The following is a 16,573-nucleotide window of genomic DNA, read 5'->3' on the forward strand; positions in this document are numbered from 1 at the left end:
TATATAGTAATGAGGTGTCTTTGTATATAGTGAGACAGAGATACTCAGGAGGACCCAAAAATTAGAGCCTGACCAAACATTGGTGGTGCCATGTCGCGTAGGCTCTCATTATTCTAATGAGACTACTGGATTTAGTGGCAGAATCACCTGCTTTGTGTGGGGGACTGATTCTAACCCACTACAGGTGACACCTGTCGGCCCAATCCGGATTTTGCTACGACTAACTAGCAGTGCCTCATCTCTACCCAAGAGCAGGGATGATTGGGCAGGCGAGTGCATGACACAATTGACACCTCAGGGAAATCGTGGTCACTCAGATCACATCCGTTTCTCTCTGCTACATTAGTCTCACATATACAAGGACAGTCAGAGGCAATGTATGTTTCAATAAGGTTTTAATGAAGCAACTGCATCTTAGATAAGAAAGCATGTACTGCAATACCCAGGACGATGAAGCATGACAGGATTAAAATTGTGACAAAGGGATTAAAGCATAAAAACAACGCTACCATGTTGTCACAAGAATCGGTAAAGTAATTCCTACCTAGGCTATATTAGAGCACAGCATGTTAAGCGCTAGTTCTGGCCTTCAGGTTCGCCTGGGAACACATCATCCCCCATACCTAAGCAAGAGGCCTGAAGTCTGCATAAGCAGCTGTAGTGAAGCATTCAGCAATCAGCATACAGTTGTGGTCATCTGGCTGGAATCTCCCTCTAACGTGTATGGGACAAAGAAGTGTTTTCATAATAACACAGCTGATGTTCTGAGAAAATGTCCCTACGACTCAATGTGTATTTTTCAATGCATGCCAGAGACAAAGCGTTACCACGTTTACCGGCAACCTATCTTACTGCAGCCTTGAGAAAAGCACAGACTGAAAGAAATGTCTTATTTATGAATGTAGTGCTGGCCTATGCAAAGAAAATCTGGCTAGAGAAAAATAAAACAAGACCGCGAATGTGGCTATTGCTAAAATAATAAACAAAGCTGAATAAAATATATCTAGGTGAAGGTGCACAGTGGCAGACCTAGTGTGCTAAAATAACATGCATGGAGCTATAAGTAAAATGGCTACACAACAATCCCATTCCCTGGGTACTGGGGTACTCTTTTACTAGGGTCTTACAGTAATAGGTAAGAATATATCCAATTGTGCCAAGCATCACAACAAATTTAGGGAAAGAGCTCTGGCCCAGGGAACCTGGTGAGCAGGGGCCCTGGGCACTACCAACTTCTAGGACACATCATCAGGCAAAAAGTGGGGGGCTAACCATGCAAAAAGAGGCCTCCTCTCACACTTGGCAGACCAGCTTGAGAGAGGACGTCTGTGACTGGAACTGTGACCTACCAGGTAGTTTTCTACAGCCTTCTTAAGCAGTTCATGTGGAAGTGATTCAGGTTTTTGGCATGGCGCTCGTACACATTCCATGTCTCACAGGCATACAGTAGCGTGGGCAGTACGACTCCCTTGTACATCTTCAGCTTTATGGGCATTTTGACGCCTCTCCTCTCCTCTGTACACATTCTTCTTGCATCAATCATCACACTAAATTAACTATAACTCATCCTTTCTCTATGGCATTAGTTATACCCTTGCATATTACATGGCTTACAGCAAAAGCCCATAGCTATTCCCAAACTGCACTTCTAAAGATACTACTACCAAAATGTAAGCCAAACCAACAGTAAAAACCTCCAAATCAGAGCTGAAGTAAGTCCAGTACCACACATGGCTAACCACTGGTACTGCAGCACCATCCCATAGAAAATAATGGAGGTAGAGATTTAACATAATGTTACATTTAAGTTATGTAAAAATTGATGAACATGAATATACATGTAATTTAATGTTTAAAAAATCTAAAAAAGAATACATATTTTTGAATTAATTATAACATGAATGTCACATTATATTCTAATAACATAAATAAATTACTTTTAATTATGTCTATTTATTACTTTTAATAATTTTTATGCATATTAAAAAAGAGTTTTCCTACTTAAGGAAAAATGTATTTGTTAATTTAAACCTCAGCAAAATAATTCTAATTTATTATCATATATTTAAATTATTTAAATATATAATTGAATTAAGTTGATAGTGCTGTAGCTTTTTTGTTTTGTTTTAGTCTACATTTAAGATAAATAATTAAAATAAAAATATATTTGCATTTTTTTAGTTAAATACATGATCTGTGCGCCGCCACTCAGTAGAATGGTCCATCGTTTGTTGATCAATTTTTTCACGGTATTGGACGAAGGGGTTTATGTTGATACACATATCAAACGGGTATCTGGTTCTTTGACTGTGGGTAACAATAGAGCGCGTCTCTGTGGTTGTTACGGGCCCTCTTATAGGCAAGATTAATGACACCTTGAGACACTACCCTCAAGGTATCATTAATCTTGCCTGTAAGAGGGCCCGTTCTACTGAGTGGCGGTGCACAGATACAAAAGCCCCTGTTCGCATTCAAAAGAACTACCAATATTAGGGATCTGGTGGTCCATACCCGTCCCTGTCAAAAACAAGACCTGTCCCAACAGACTACCCTATGGAACCTCCCCCCGGTCATTGCCCACTATCCTTGTGGTACATGTAATGTCTGCCCCCTCACTAAACACCTAGACAAACTGGATCTTGAACCTATTGGGACTTGGTACCTCAATAGGCACACCAATTGTAACACACAAAGCTGTATCTATATGATTACTTGCCCGTGTGGCCTACTGTACATTGGTATGACCACCAGACCGGTATTACATAGGATTAATGAACATCGAAGTAACATTAGATGTGCCCGTGTAACCACAAAAATTGAGTGCCCATTTCCAAGAAGTACAACATGGTCCGGATGATTTATGGTGGGTGGTCTTGCAAGCCCCGAGATGTGCTAATTAAGGCCCTACAACTCTGTTAGGATTGAACAGCGCTGGGTTTTTAGATTGAAAACACACATTGTTGGTCTAAATGATGACATTCCTTGGTGTAGTTTAACTCCTTGACTGCATCTTTTCATACCACTGGTACTCCACTTTATTCAAATTTGGACTTTCCTGTACCTTTACTTGAGGCTTCCATATTCGGGGCACACAATATATCTTGTCCTGGATTGATTTAGGCCCTTGTCTGGAGCATCTGTATAAATAAATAAATGTCATCTTTATGATGTCCAGCCAGTCTTTCTCTCCACTCTGGCCCCTCTTAATTGGTTTAGAAGATAAGGTTCCAGGTGATACTACAGGGATGGTGTACTGTATGAGTACCTTCTTCAGTTCCACTTGACAACATCTTTCAGCTACAAGAGCACTCTACCTAGTCAGCCATTACTTTTTAATTGTAATCATTACATTCTATGTCCATACGACTATATGAATTATTCTGACTATTTGTTGTTTCTTTTGTTTTTGATCCTAGTACAATACTAGGAGCTTTTGTTTTTTCTTGTCTCGATCCATCTTGGTAGACTTTCCATGATGGCCACTCATACCAGCCGGTAGTTTTCCCCAGCTCATTTAGTCCTTCTTTTATTTGTATTTCCCCATTTCTATGATCACACGTTAACGTATGACATATCGGAGCGCGGGAACCATTTCCGGGTGCCACGCGTCCTACCGCCTTGAATCCCTTTACATACGCTGTGACCACGCTCCGTGATTATCTGCAGGGGTGCAGCCCCGGGTAGGTGCCCGGCTCACCCCAGGACGTGTACTTGTGAGTACCTTACTGCCGTCATCAGTTGTATCGGTCTTTAGGGGCCGAACAGCCTTTGTTTAATACAGGACTCGATTTAGACAATTGCCTGTATTTTTATCTGACTAGGCGATTTGGCTGACATTTCTTTCTTTCTCCCGGCCACTACGTCTACTTTGTTTTGATGCCTAGCCTTTCTATACTCTATACATTACCACTTGATATGGAACAATTTTTACACCTTTACATTTAATTCAATATAAATCTTGGATGGTCGTTTTGGACCTTAAAAATAGCTGTGGCATTTTATTTACTAATATATAATGCTTTTGGTGGTTTCAATGTTCAACCGGAAGACATGCTTTCTCTGTTTCCTCTATATTTTTATGTCCAGTACCACACTCTTGGTTTTGTGGCCTGCGTACTCCTAGGAAGCCCGTACCTTGTGATGGGATGGTAAGCCAATTGATTACTTGTCTGCCTCACTTGGGACCAGTCACGAACGCTGTAGTTTTTTTTAGTTTTTGTCACTGTGGCTTTTACCTTACTGTGCATTATACTTTCATAAAATATGTATAATTGTTCTCATTTTTCACAGGGCGACTTGCTGACTAGACTGACCATGATGTGTAGCTTATATGAGTAAGTGACCGACCAGTACTTACTTTCACTCACCCTAATCGGGCTTTAGTATTATTATAGGAGAAGTATTATTAGTGGTCCCGAAGAAGCGTCACTGGGTCCTCTGTGACCATCCAGACACGAAACATGTTGACCTAGCATCATAGGATTTTGGATCCTCCCCACTGTCATTTACCGGAGTGCAGCTGAGCATTATCTCCATAAGCACTCCCCCTTTTCATGTTTTAATCTTGGCCTTAACCTACTTCTGAATTATTAAATATGATGGTTATGGTTCTGAGCCAATTTTATTCTCTTTTCATTTTTCTCTCCTGCATACACCTATAGTCTGTGTTCATCATAGGGCTGACCATTATTGGCATAAGATCTTCGGTTAAGAATCACCACCTTTACAAGGGGTGGCCCGTCAGACATTGCAGCGCCGGTCTGACAAGGAGCTTGCCCAGTGATGAAGCTTGACATCCCATTGGGTGTGTGAGGGCTCTCTAGCTCCTGATCATCAATAGCCCTGTGTCTTTTTCAGCACTTTATTTTTGGAACAGTGTACTTTACAATTGTTATCTGTAATGTATACAGACATGTCAGCAGCAAAACCATTATTGCTAGTCAGCCTACCCATCAGTGAGTTCCAGAAGGCAACTGACTTCTCTAGGGTGTCTAGGATCCTTTCTAGACTGAGACATAGCTGCTGCATCTCGGTGTGGGCCACTTGCATCCCTAGATATCAGAATTGTGGCAATTCCCAGTGCAGTCCCAGGCTTGGGAGGTGTTCTGGTGACATTCCGGCCAGAGCAGCCAAAGGGAATAGCAGAGATTTATTTTGGTTAAGGTAGAGTCTGGACAGGTTCCCAAACTCATCTAGGGGTTGTAAAAGTATGGGCAATGTCACTTGCAGAGAAGCAATGTAGAATAATGCATCATTCGCATATAGGGATAATGTATGGCGCGTGGTACACAGTCATATACCCCAGTCCCAAAGTCTCTGGCGTGCCCATATTGCCAGTGGTTCTATTGCTATTGCAAATGGAAAGGTGAACAGGAGGACACCCCTGCCATGTCCCTCATTCCAGTACCCATGCTTCTGACAGGGTTCGACCCACACGCACACTTGCGGTGGGATCAGTGTAAAGCAGCTGAACCTATCCCTGAAAATGGGATCCAAATCCCATACTTCTAAGCACTTCGAGGAGGTAGCCCGAGTTTACTATGTCAAAGGCCTTTTCTAGGCCAATGGAGACCAGCGCCAGCTCCTTGTCGCTTGACTCCACTTCATGTAGGACATGGGCTAAACAATTACCATTTTTTAAATTTAAACAAAAATGTAATTAAAATACATTGAATGCAAACTGTGTAGCCATTTTTAGTACACAATACAGTTATATAAGCTTTTCACTTTAGCTGGGATTTTTTTTCAAATTATATTTTTACAAAATAATTATATTCAAATTAATTAAAATTGAATTGAGAAGGTGGGGACAGATAAGCCTTTGTAGTAGATTTACATTTGCAAACATGAAATACAAAAGTAGTAAATTTACTACAAAATGTAAGAGTAGATGTTCCTGTGCAAAGTTACCTTTGTGAATAGTCCCCCTTGTTGTTAAATCTCACAAGTCTATCCTGCCAGCTACATGGTGAAATGTTTATGCACTGGGATTTGCATGATTAGAGCTGAAATGTTTTTATTGCCCATTTTGAAACTCATGCATCTGCATGCATTCAAGATTGTTGTGCTGTGAAAGATAATTTTCGCCAGCAATGGGCCATCAATTGCAAAGGTGCTGCACCCTAGGGGCTGGGATGAGGGGCACCAAGAAGCATGAAAAATATAAGGCACACTTGAGAAAAGGGGAGCTGAATTTCGAGCTCGCCAGTGTCCAATTTAGGAATGGGATGGCAGTTTCTGTAGTTGAGCAAACACTGCCTTTGTTTGTTTCTTGCCACCTTTGCCTAATGAGGTGTGGCTCAAAAAATGTCTCCTATTAATTTTCCAGGTTTATCAGTTAATGTTTAATCTAATCTGTACCTGGTGTTTTCTCTGGCACGTACTCCCCTAGCAAAGTCAATGTAATGTTTGTTAGACCTTTCAGGCAAAGACTTCCTCCTGGCCTCTCCCTTTTCTACGCCCCTCCTCCAAAAGCCCTTACTCTTCAGGGGTGCACAGGTGAGGACGATCTCCTATCACAGAGCAACAGGACCAGTTGGTGACATCAGCTGAGCACTTCTTTCCACTAACATGAGGTGGTCACTAGCTATAGCCTTTATCCTCTCACCCCTCCTGGTTCAAGGTGAGTTTTATTTACAATGTGGTATTTGTGCCGCGGCCAGCTAGCCGAAATGCAGAGATACTGTTAACGAAAGATTGGAAGAGTTACTGGGTTCTGGGAGTGGAAGCCGACTGTCATTTTGTAATGATGTGGTATTCCGTAAAGAGGTGTAAAATCAGCTTGTTCATATATTGGAGCAGGATTGGGATGGTCCTGATGGACACGGGGACGTCATTCCAGCTGCTGTGTGCATGGATGGAGAAGGCTTGATGTCTTATCAGTTTTTTTCTGGCTTGCCTGTGGGTGTGCTGGGAGTGAGACAAGCAGGGTACTAATTGTGGTGCCTTTATAGATGATGCAGCTGGTTTTGAAGATAGTGTGGGCCGGAAAGGTTGACCAGTGGACTTCCATCATGGTATGGTGATGTAGTCATATTTCTTCAGGCTCTTTACGAAGAGTGCTGTGGTGTGTATGACACATTTAGTAGCATGAGTACGGAGTCTTTCAGGTCATGCCACCATCCAGGAGCAAGAGTACGAGCGATTGAATGGAAGATCTAAAGTTGCTTTCTGAGAGAAAATGTTTCACTTTCTTTTGGAGAAACAGCTGGTGCCAGGCTGTTCTGGGGTTCATGCTTGATGGGCTGCTGGAGTGTGAGGTCAGTGTTGAGCTCATTGTTGTTTATTACTCTCGGTGAAAAGCAGGAACCCTGTTGGCGTGGGGTTGGCTTCAGGCCGGTCTTGAATGTCCAGCACTGACCTGATCCACATACAGACCCCTCTCTGCCCTTCTGTCTCCATAGCCAGAGTCTTCTCTCTTCACCTGGATAAATGTGAGGTTCCCTCTCTATAGCTCCTGCATCCCCTCTGAAAATTATAGTGGAGGGTAATATTCTCTCATCTCTCCCTCTCTCTCTCTTTCTCTGTGTCCATCTATCGATCTACTTCTCTCTCTCCAGTCTCTGTCTCTATCAGATCTCTCTCTTTTCAAGGGTCTCTATGCTCTCTCTCTCTCCCCCCATTTTCTCTCTATCAGCTCTCTCTCTTTCCAAGTATCCTCAATGATCTCTCTCTCTCTCTATCAGTTATATCCTCACTTCCTCTTTTGCATCACTCAATCACTCTCTTTCTTCATCTATTTCTCCCTCTCTCCATTTTTCTCTCTCTCTTATCAAGCATTCGCTCTCTCTTTATCTCTTTCAAGTATCTATCTTTCTATCTATCTATCTATCTATCTATCTATCTATCTATCTATCTATCTATCTATCTATCTATCTATATATCAATCTATTTCTATGCTGAAAATGTTCCCTCCTTTCAACCCATATTTTCTTATATTTTCCTGCACAGTCTCATCTTTTAAAAATAGTCCATACCACAAGGCCATCCGGTGATTGTAGGGGTGTTCGCTGCCCCCAGTATTGCAGAGTCATTCACTGCCCTTCAGTGTTGTAATGGGTTCACTGCACCCCAGTGTTGTAGGGGCAGTCACTGCCCTCCACTGCTGTAGAGGCTTTCACTGCCCTCCAGTGCTGTAGGGGCAGTCACTGCCTTCCACTGCTCTAGAGGCTTTCACTGCCCTCCAGTTTTGTAGGGGCAGTCACTGATGTACATTGTTGTAGGGGTGCTCACTGCCCTTCAGTGATGTAGGGGCACTTACTGCCCTGCCATGTTGTAGGGACAGTCACTGCCCTGCAGTGTTGTAGGGGCGGTCACTGCCCTGCAGTGTTGGCTGGTTGTTCACTGCCCTGCAGTGTTGTATGGGCATTCACTGCCCTCCAGTGTTGTAGGCACAGTTACTGCCTTCCACTGTTGTAGAGGCTTTCACTGCCCTCCAGAGATGTAGGGGCAGTGTAGAAAGCTAGCATGGTGTTTGCTGGGTACCTAAAGTGCTTACTACAGATTATACCAGGTCCAGGTATCCCCTCTTAGTGAAGTATAGGCAGTGCCTAGAAGCCAGGCTCTCTAGAGGTAGCTGTGGATGAGCAGCCAAGGGTTATCTATGAGACATGCAAAGCTCATGCAATACCACAGTCGTCACACAGCACTTACACACATGAAAGAAAACTCTCAGTTGTACAAAAATAAAGGTTCTTTATTTTTGGAACACAATACCACAAAATACTAGACGGGCAACCCTCCAATACGAGGTAAGTAATACACTTATTATATAAACTAGTAAACAGTGATAGGCATACGAAAGTTTAGAAAACAATGCAAATAGCAATAAGCAATAGTGACCCTATGGGGAACCCAAACCATATACTAAGCAAGCATTTTCAATGTAACGGGTCTCGCATTTGGTCGAGTTAGAGCTATTACTGTTGTAAAGAAAAAAAACCAGCACGATCACACAATCAATCAATCAATCAATCAAAAAGTTTTATAGAGTGTGCTACTCACTCGTGAGGGTCTCAAGGCGCTGGTGGAGGGGTGGGGGGAGGTGGGTTACTGTTCGAACAGCCACATCTTGAGGTTTTTTCTGAAGAGCAGGAGGTTCTGAGTCTTGCAGAGGTTGGTGGGGAGGGAGTTCCAGGCCTTGGGGGCGAGGTAGGAGAAGGATTCGCCTCCGGTGGTGGCGCTTTCGAATGCAGGGGACTGTGGTGAGTGCGAGGTAGGCGGAGCAGAGGTGGCGGGTGGGAGTGTGGAAGTTCACTCTTTCGTTGAGGTTGGTTGGTCCGGTGTTGTGGAAGGATTTGTGTGCGTGGATGAGGTATTTTGAAGGTGATCCTCTTGTCGATCAGAAGCCAGTGAATAGATCTGATGTGTGGCGAGATGTATTCATGGTGTGGGAGGTCCAGGATGAGGCGGGCGGCTGCGTTCTGGATCCTCTGGAGTTTGCGTTTGAGTTTGACTGTGGTGCCGGCATAGAGGGCGTTCCCGTAGTCTAGCCTGCTGCAGATGAGTGCGTGGGTGACGGTCTTTCTGGTCTCTATGGGAATCCATTTGAAGGTTTTTGCAGTATGCGAGTGTGTTGAAACAGGAGGAGGTGATGACGTTGATTTGCTGGGTCACGGAGAGGGAGGGGTCCAGGATGATGCCGAGGTTACATGCGTGGTTTGATGGGGTTGGTGGGGGGCCTAGGGCGGTGGGCCTAAGTAAAATGCAGCACGATCGCGATGCGTGGAAAATATACAGATAATTAGTCCGGACCCCCATCGAACCTCGTATGTTTTTAGTCATTTACCGGTGCTGTGTAGGTGGGATAAACACCGGAAAAGGCATGAAGTATGCATGCCTTTCACAAATGAAAGCAAGCGGATTTTAAAAGGCAAGCCCACGAACCAATGTAAGTGACTGACGTGACATGGGCATGGTTTGAAGCCCAAAGAGAGATTACAGAATGGACGGTGCGTTTTGCGCTTGCCCATAGAAAATGGAATGTGAACACAGGACCCCCTCCTAGGTAAGTGGAATATGTAGAGGGGTGCTGGGAGTACTAGAAAACTACAGAGGTAAGTAGCACAGTACCCCCCCCCTAGGAAAGCAGGAGTAAATCACTGGAATTTCCCCAAACCCCCCAAAAAGAAGAAAAAGAAGAAAAGAAGACACTCAGACAAGACTGTAAGAAACGAGCGTGGGATTCCTGGAGAAGAATATCTGTGGAGAGAGGGGACCAAGTCCAATAGTCACAGTGGAGTCCAGGAGGAGTAGAAGCCACTACCCACCCAGCTGTACTTGGAGCAGGTTGACGGTGAGGAAGAACAGGTCAGCACTAGGGCTAGGGACCACCCAGGACCACCTCGCATTCCGGAGGCAACTCAAGACCTGGCTCTTCGAGCAGCAGTAACCCCCTCCCCCTAGCGCCTTGAGACCCTCACGGGTGAGTAGCGCGCTTTATAAATGTTTTTGATTTGATTTGATTTGATTTGAGCACTGCAGCCCTGGACCAGGAGAAGAGTTCCTGATGGATTCAGAAGATGTCCCTCTCTGGAGTGAAGGTTGCAGACGGGTGTCAATGCAGGAACTCCACCAACAAGCCTTGGCAAAGGGAAATTTGCAGTTAGTGGAAAAGTGGAGCTGCCGGGGACCAGCATGGCCCAGGAGAGGCAGTCAGAGGGGACCCTCAGTGACACAGAGAGTCCACAGGAGCAAAGGCACCACCCACAGGAGTCCCACAGGATGGGGACACAGAAGTCGCAAAAGGAGCCCATACAGCACTACAGGAAAGGGTCCCACGCCGCAGGAGAACCATGCAGAGGGTTGTACACCACAGGAAGGAGTGCTGGGACTAGAGCTACACGTCGCCTGAAGTTCCCTTAAAGGAGAGGCCAACAAGCCTTGCCACCTGCAAGAGATGCGGTGCATGTGGGTACTGTCCTGCGTGGGAAGGCAAGGGCTTACCTCCACCAAAGTTGGACAGCTGGCAGAGAGAACCAAGAGGACTACTCTGGACCACCTGTTATGCAAGATCTATGCAGCTCAAGATGAGGGGAGATCCATGCAGCCAGTTGTAATTACAGCAGGTGCCTTTGGGTGCATGGGAGTGACTCCTTCACTCCAAGGGAGATTCCTTCTTTCTTCTAGTGCAGACTGAAGACACGCCATCCTCAGTGGATGCACAGCCTGTGGAAATGTTGCAATTGCTGGCAGAAGCCCTGGAAATAATGTTGCAGAAGAGTTCTTCTTGGAGGCAGCTTGTCAGGTCATGGAGGTTCCAGTCGCAGTTTCGGAGGCCAGCAGTCAAAGTGGAGTTTGCAGAGGAGTCCTGCTGGAACCTTGCAAGCCGAATCTGAGGACCCACCCCAGAGAGAGACCCTGGATAGCCCTGAAAGGGGGATTGGTCACCTTGCCAGGTAAGCACCTATCAGGATGGGGCTCTGATGTCACCTGTCTGGCCTCGCCACTCAGATGCTCCCAAAGTTCCTTGTCAACCTTGGAAACAAGATGGCAGAACCCAGGGACCCTCTGGAGGTGCTCTGAGCATCACCCCTTTGGTTGGTGATGGACAGGGGAGTAGTCACGCCCCTTCCCATTGTCCAGTTTCATACCAGAGCAGGGACTGGGGGGTCCCCAAACCAGTGTGGACTGGTTTATGCATGGTGGGCACAAAATTTGCCCTTCAAAGCATACCAGTGGCTTGGGGAGGCTACCCCTCCCAAGCCAGTCACACCTATTTCCAAAGGGAGAGGGTGTTACCTCCCTCTCCCAAAGGAAATCCTTTGTTCAGCCTTCCTGGGCTAGATTAGATAGTGGTGGCAGCAGTTTGGGCTACCCGGAAAACCCCGTAAGACTGATGGTTGCAATGCTGGGTGCCCTCAAAGGAGACCTCAGCGTGCATGGAATCATACTTCCAATACTTGCAACAGTATTGGAGTATGATTCCAACATGTTTGATACCAAACATGCCCAGGTTTGGAGTTACCATTATGTAGCTGGACATAGGTAGTGACCTATGTCCAGTACATGCATAACATGGCATCCCCGCACTCACAAAAACCAGGAAACTTGGCCTGGAGTTTGTGGGGGTACCTCTGCTAGTGCAGGGGTGCCCTCACACACAGGCACCTGCACCCTGCCCTCTGGGCTGAGAGGGCCTACCAAAGGGGTAACTTATAGTGACGTGGTGCAGTGACCTGTAGTGAAAACGGGGCATGCACCCGTTTCACGCAGACCACAATGGCAGGCCTGCAGAACCCTTTGCATGGGCTCCCTATGGGTGTCAGAATAACTCCTGCAGCCCATAGGGATCCCCTGGTACCCCAATGCCCTGGATACCTAGGGACTTCCATGGGGGGACCAGTATGCCATTTGTGGGAGGAAAAATGTACAATTACAAAAATTAACAGAACAGAGCATAACCACTGGGGTCCTGGTTAGCAGTTACTGGACACAGTTACTGGACACAGTTAAACACACTGACAACAGGCAGAAAATGGGGGTAACCATGCCAAGAAAGAGGGCACTTTCCGACAGGAAGTCACTGCCCTCCTCTACTGTAGAGACTTTCACTGCCCTCCAGTCTTGTCGGGGCAGTCACCGCCGTACAGTGCTGTAGGGACAGTTACTGCCCTGAAGTGTTGTAGGGGCGGTCACTGCCATGCTGTGTTGTGGGGGACATCCCTCTCGCCGCATATGATAGAAAGACACTTCCAACCCTTCCACTTCCCTCACCTGCACTCTCCTTTCCTCCCTTCCACTCCCCTTACCTGCACTCTCCTCTCCTCCCTTCCACTCCCCTCACCTGAACTCTCCTCTCCTCCCTTCCACGCCCCTGACCTGCACTCTCCTCTCCTCCACTCCCCTCACCTGCACTCTCCTCCCTTCCACGCCTCTCACCTGCACTCTCATCCTTCTATGCCTCTGACCTGCACTCTTCTCTCCGCCACTCCCCTCACCTGCACTCTCTTCTCCTCCCTTCTATGCTCCTCACCTGCACTCTCCTCTCCCCTCACCTGCACTCTCCTCTCCTCCCTTCTACGCTCCTCACCTGCACTCTCCTCTCCTCCACTCCCCTCACCTGCACTCTCCTTTCCTCTCCTTTCCTCTCCTCTCCTCCCTTCCACTCCCCTCACCTGCACTCTTCTCTCCTCCCTTCTACGCCCCTCACCTGCACTCTCCTCCACTGCCCTCACCTGCACTCTCCTCTCCTCACTTCCACTTCCCTCACCTGCACTCTCCTCTCCTCACTTCCACTCCCCTCACCTGCACTCTCCTCTCTTCCCTTCCTCTCCTCTCCTCGCTTCCCCTCCCCTAACCTGCACTCTCCGCCCTTCTAAGCCCCTCACCTGCACTCTTCTCTCCTCCACTCCCCTCACCTGCACTCTCCTCTCCCTTTCTGCACACTCCTCTCCTCTCTTCCACTCCCCTCGCCTGCACTCTATTCTCCTCCCTTCTAGGTCCCTCACCTGCAATCTCCTCTCCTCCACTCCCCTCAACTGCACTTTCCTCTCCTCTCCTTCCTCCCACTCACCTCACCTGCACTCTCCTCTCCTCCCTTCCATGCCCCTCAACTGCACTCTCCTCCCTTCTACGCCCCTGACCTGCACTCTTCTCTCTGCCACTCCCCTCACCTGCACTCTCCTCTCCTCCCTTCTACGCTCCTCACCTGCACTCTCCTCTGCCCCACTCCCCTCACCTGCACTCTACTTTCCTCTCCTGCACTCTCCTCTTCTCCACTCCCCTCACCTGCACTCTCCTCTCCTCACTTCCACTCCCCTCACCTGCACTCTCCTCTCCTCATTTCCACTCCCCTCACCTGCACTCTCCTCTCATCCCTTCCTCTCCCCTCACCTGCACTCTCCTCTCCTCCCTTCTACGCTCTTCACCTGCACTCTCCTCTCCTCCACTCCCCTCACCTGCACTCCCCTTTCCTCTCCTGCACTCTCCTCTCCTCCCTTCCACTCCCCTCACCTGCACTCTCCTCTACTCCCTTCTACGCCCCTCACCTGCACTCTCTACTCCTCCACTCCCCTCACCTGCATTCTCCTTGCCTCACTTCCACTCCCCTCACCTGCACTCTCCTCTCCTCTCCTCACTTCCACTTCCACTCCCCTCACCCGCACTCTCCTCTCATCCCTTCCTCTCCCCTCACCTGCACTCTCCGCCCTTCTATGCCCCTCACCTACACTCTTCTCTCCTCCACTCTCCTCACCTGCACTCTCCTCTGCTCCCTTCCACGCCCCTGACCTGCACTCTCCTCTCCTCCACTCCCCTCACCTGCACTCTCCTCCCTTCCACGCCTCTCACCTGCACTCTCATCCTTCTATGCCTCTGACCTGCACTCTTCTCTCCGCCACTCCCCTCACCTGCACTCTCTTCTCCTCCCTTCTACGCTCCTCACCTGCACTCTCCTCTCCCCTCACCTGCACTCTCCTCTCCTCCACTCCCCTCACCTGCACTCTCCTTTCCTCTCCTTTCCTGTCCTCTCCTCCCTTCCACTCCCCTCACCTGCACTCTCTTCTCCTCCCTTCTACGCTCCTCACCTGCACTCTCCTCTCCCCTCACCTGCACTCTCCTCTCCTCCCTTCTACGCTCCTCACCTGCACTCTCCTCTCCTCCACTCCCCTCACCTGCACTCTCCTCTCCTCTCCTTTCCTCTCCTCTCCTCCCTTCCACTCCCCTCACCTGCACTCTTCTCTCCTCCCTTCTACGCCCCTCACCTGCACTCTCATCCTTCTATGCCTCTGACCTGCACTCTTCTCTCCGCCACTCCCCTTACCTGCACTCTCTTCACCTCCCTTCTACGCTCCTCACCTGCACTCTCCTCTCCTCTCCCCTCACCTGCACTCTCCTCTCCTCCCTTCTACGCTCCTCACCTGCACTCTCCTCTCCTCCACTCCCCTCACCTGCACTCTCCTTTCCTCTCCTTTCCTCTCCTCTCCTCCCTTCCACTCCCCTCACCTGCACTCTCTTCTCCTCTCTTCTACGCTCCTCACCTGCACTCTCCTCTCCCCTCACCTGCACTCTCCTCTCCTCCCTTCTACGCTCCTCACCTGCACTCTCCTCTCCTCCACTCCCCTCACCTGCACTCTCCTTTCCTCTCCTCTCCTCCCTTCCACTCCCCTCACCTGCACTCTTCTCTCCTCCACTCCCCTCACCTGCACTCTCCTCTCCTCCCTTCTACGCTCTTCACCTGCACTCTCCTCTCCTCCACTCCCCTCACCTGCACTCCCCTTTCCTCTCCTGCACTCTCCTCTCCTCCCTTCCACTCCCCTCACCTGCACTCTCCTCTCCTCCCTTCTACGCCCCTCACCTGCACTCTCTACTCCTCCACTCCCCTCACCTGCATTCTCCTTGCCTCACTTCCACTCCCCTCACCTGCACTCTCCTCTCCTCTCCTCTCCTCACTTCCACTCCCCTCACCCGCACTCTCCTCTCATCCCTTCCTCTCCCCTCACCTGCACTCTCCGCCCTTCTATGCCCCTCACCTGCACTCTTCTCTCCTCCACTCTCCTCACCTGCACTCTCCTCTGCTCCCTTCCACGCCCCTGACCTGCACTCTCCTCTCCTCCACTCCCCTCACCTGCACTCTCCTCCCTTCCACGCCTCTCACCTGCACTCTCATCCTTCTATGCCTCTGACCTGCACTCTTCTCTCCGCCACTCCCCTCACCTGCACTCTCTTCTCCTCCCTTCTACGCTCCTCACCTGCACTCTCCTCTCCCCTCACCTGCACTCTCCTCTCCTCCCTTCTATGCTCCTCACCTGCACTCTCCTCTCCTCCACTCCCCTCACCTGCACTCTCCTTTCCTCTCCTTTCCTCTCCTCTCCTCCCTTCCACTCCCCTCACCTGCACTCTCTTCTCCTCCCTTCTACGCTCCTCACCTGCACTCTCCTCTCCCCTCACCTGCACTCTCCTCTCCTCCCTTCTACGCTCCTCACCTGCACTCTCCTCTCCTCCACTCCCCTCACCTGCACTCTCCTTTCCTCTCCTTTCTTCTCCTCTCCTCCCTTCCACTCCCCTCACCTGCACTCTTCTCTCCTCCCTTCTACGCCCCTCACCTGCACTCTCCTCCACTGCCCTCACCTGCACTCTCCTCTCCTCACTTCCACTTCCCTCACCTGCACTCTCCTCTCCTCACTTCCACTCCCCTCACCTGCACTCTCCTCTCTTCCCTTCCTATCCTCTCCTCGCTTCCCCTCCCCTAACCTGCACTCTCCGCCCTTCTAAGTCCCTCACCTGCACTCTTCTCTCCTCCACTCCCCTCACCTGCACTCTCCTCTCCCTTCCTGCACTCTCCTCTCTTCCACTCCCCTCGCCTGCACTGTATTCTCCTCCCTTCTAGGTCCCTCACCTGCAATCTCCTCTCCTCCACTCCCCTCAACTGCACTTTCCTCTCCTCTCCTTCCTCCCACTCTCCTCACCTGCACTCTCCTCTCCTCCCTTCCATGCCCCTCAACTGCACTCTCCACCCTTCTACGCCCCTGACCTGCACTCTTCTCTCTGCCACTTCCCTCACCTGCACTCTCCTCTCCTCCCTTCTACGCTCCTCACCTGCACTCTCCTCTCCCCCACTCCCCTCACCTGCACT

General features: G+C 48.9%; 1 protein-coding gene across 1 annotated transcript in view; it reads left to right on the top strand.

Moving 5' to 3' along the window:
- The first annotated feature begins 6,470 nt into the window (after positions 1-6,470).
- The window catches only part of LOC138247452 (phospholipase A2 inhibitor NAI-like), a 92,715-nt gene continuing 82,612 nt past the window's right edge, over positions 6,471-16,573 (top strand). Inside the window, exon 1 of the mRNA XM_069202078.1 lies at positions 6,471-6,622. Within this exon, the coding sequence (XP_069058179.1) occupies positions 6,571-6,622 (52 nt within the window). The 5' untranslated portion in view covers positions 6,471-6,570. The remainder of the gene's footprint in view (positions 6,623-16,573) is intronic.

This window comes from Pleurodeles waltl, chromosome 7, assembly GCF_031143425.1.
Source record: "Pleurodeles waltl isolate 20211129_DDA chromosome 7, aPleWal1.hap1.20221129, whole genome shotgun sequence".
NCBI lineage: Eukaryota > Metazoa > Chordata > Amphibia > Caudata > Salamandridae > Pleurodeles > Pleurodeles waltl.